Source organism: Halyomorpha halys, unplaced genomic scaffold (genome assembly GCF_000696795.3).
Source record: "Halyomorpha halys isolate HHAL.00 unplaced genomic scaffold, Hhal_1.1 Scaffold343.1, whole genome shotgun sequence".
Lineage (NCBI taxonomy): Eukaryota > Metazoa > Arthropoda > Insecta > Hemiptera > Pentatomidae > Halyomorpha > Halyomorpha halys.
The window spans coordinates 216,063-217,602 of record NW_027109758.1 but is presented as its reverse complement, the minus strand read 5'-3'; the positions used below and the strand labels follow the sequence as shown (position 1 = coordinate 217,602).

Genomic DNA, 1,540 nt, shown 5'->3' with positions numbered 1-1,540 from the left:
ACAAGGAATGTAGCATCTACTTGTACACAAGGATACAGAGACTTAAGTGGCTTGGCCATTGATGAGGATGAGTGAGGAAAGAGTGGCTCATAAATTGTACATTAATGTTACAGATGGTGTGGAACGACGTGGTAGGCCAAAGGGCCGACGGAGAGATGCTGTGTGACAGGATCAGCAACAACTGAGGATCCCTGTTATCCTTACAGAAGATAGAGAGAGATGGTTGGCGGCTGTTGAGCAGGCCAAGGACAGCTTCATGCGCCTGTTGAGCAAACCAGAACCAGACCTTTTCTGCTTTTTTGGGCTTTGACTTGAATATGAATTGTTGCTAATTAGTCATCCAGCATAATTCATGACCCTGTCTGTGTACGTTATGTGTTTGTTTGGACATTTTTATGGTTGATTATAACTAGTATAGTGCTTTGCCACGCTCTGTCTGCATATTAGTTTGACCTTTAGTTTTAAATGCATTTTGATCATTACAACAACCAGACTCTGTCAGTCCTGATTAAGTGCCAGAGTGGCCATTTTGGTTTTTGTATATCTTGACTGTTGATTGTGCAGCTTTGACTCAGATTTAAGACAGACCTCTTTAAACAAGGTTAGACATAGCCTAATAAAAAAAAAACTGAAACAAAAATAAAAAGAGAGCTGATTACTGTGATAAACATTGGTGCCACTGAATGTTATAGTTTGTAATAGAACATGGGCTTGCCCAGTAAGAGCTAGGGGGAAAAATCCCCCCCCCCCTAAAAGTAAAAAAAAATTAATAAAAATTATTTCTTTCAAGCAAATAATTGTAATAACTAATAAAGCACAGCTATAATTATATATAATTTTCTTAAAATTTTGGTTTCATTCTCCTTTTCCGTGCTAAAATGTCACAACCTGAACAACCATGGCTTGGTCCCTAGTTTTGATTCTGGTTACACACTTGTATTAGAATTGTTAATATATATATATCTATGAATTATTGGTGTAATTTCATAGTTTCTCCCAGATTTTTGTAACATTCAATGTGCAATAGATTGTGATTTCATACACCATCAATCCAACACCCATGCTCCCAGAAATGTTTCTTAAAAAATCATAACAAAAAAGTATATTTCTTTTTTCGAAACCAAATAGTTAAAAACTGATTTGAAACAGTTAAAACCAGTGAATTGAAATTATTAAATTAATTAACACACTACATCTTCAATACATAAAATATACACTTCAGTTTCTCAAAAAAAAAAATTAAATAGCGAATTGCTTTGATAACTTACCAATGCTGGATTGAGATGAAGAATGACTTACACCAGGAAGAGGAGTAATTTTCGGTTCAGGTAGTCTCGGCTCTTCTACTTCCACTACTAACGTGCTGGAGCAAACTGTGCAGCTAATAAGTGATCCTGAATAAAATTGTTAGAATATATATTAAAGAAAAGATAATTAATTAATGAAATTTTAGGAGACCAATAAATAACAACAGACCTTTTACTCTGAAAGCACTTGGAATGTCATGAACAAACAAAGCTGTACATTTAATGCATTTGTA

The 1,540-nt window shown here is 34.7% G+C and overlaps 1 protein-coding gene across 1 annotated transcript in view; it reads right to left on the bottom strand.

Moving 5' to 3' along the window:
• Positions 1-1,540, bottom strand: part of LOC106681498 (serine/threonine-protein kinase 11-interacting protein) — a gene marked incomplete in the record, with an annotated part of 22,765 nt that overhangs the window by 13,454 nt on the left and 7,771 nt on the right. The window contains 2 exon segments of the mRNA XM_067047922.1: positions 1,269-1,394; positions 1,477-1,540. Of these exon segments, the coding sequence (XP_066904023.1) occupies positions 1,269-1,394; positions 1,477-1,540 (190 nt within the window).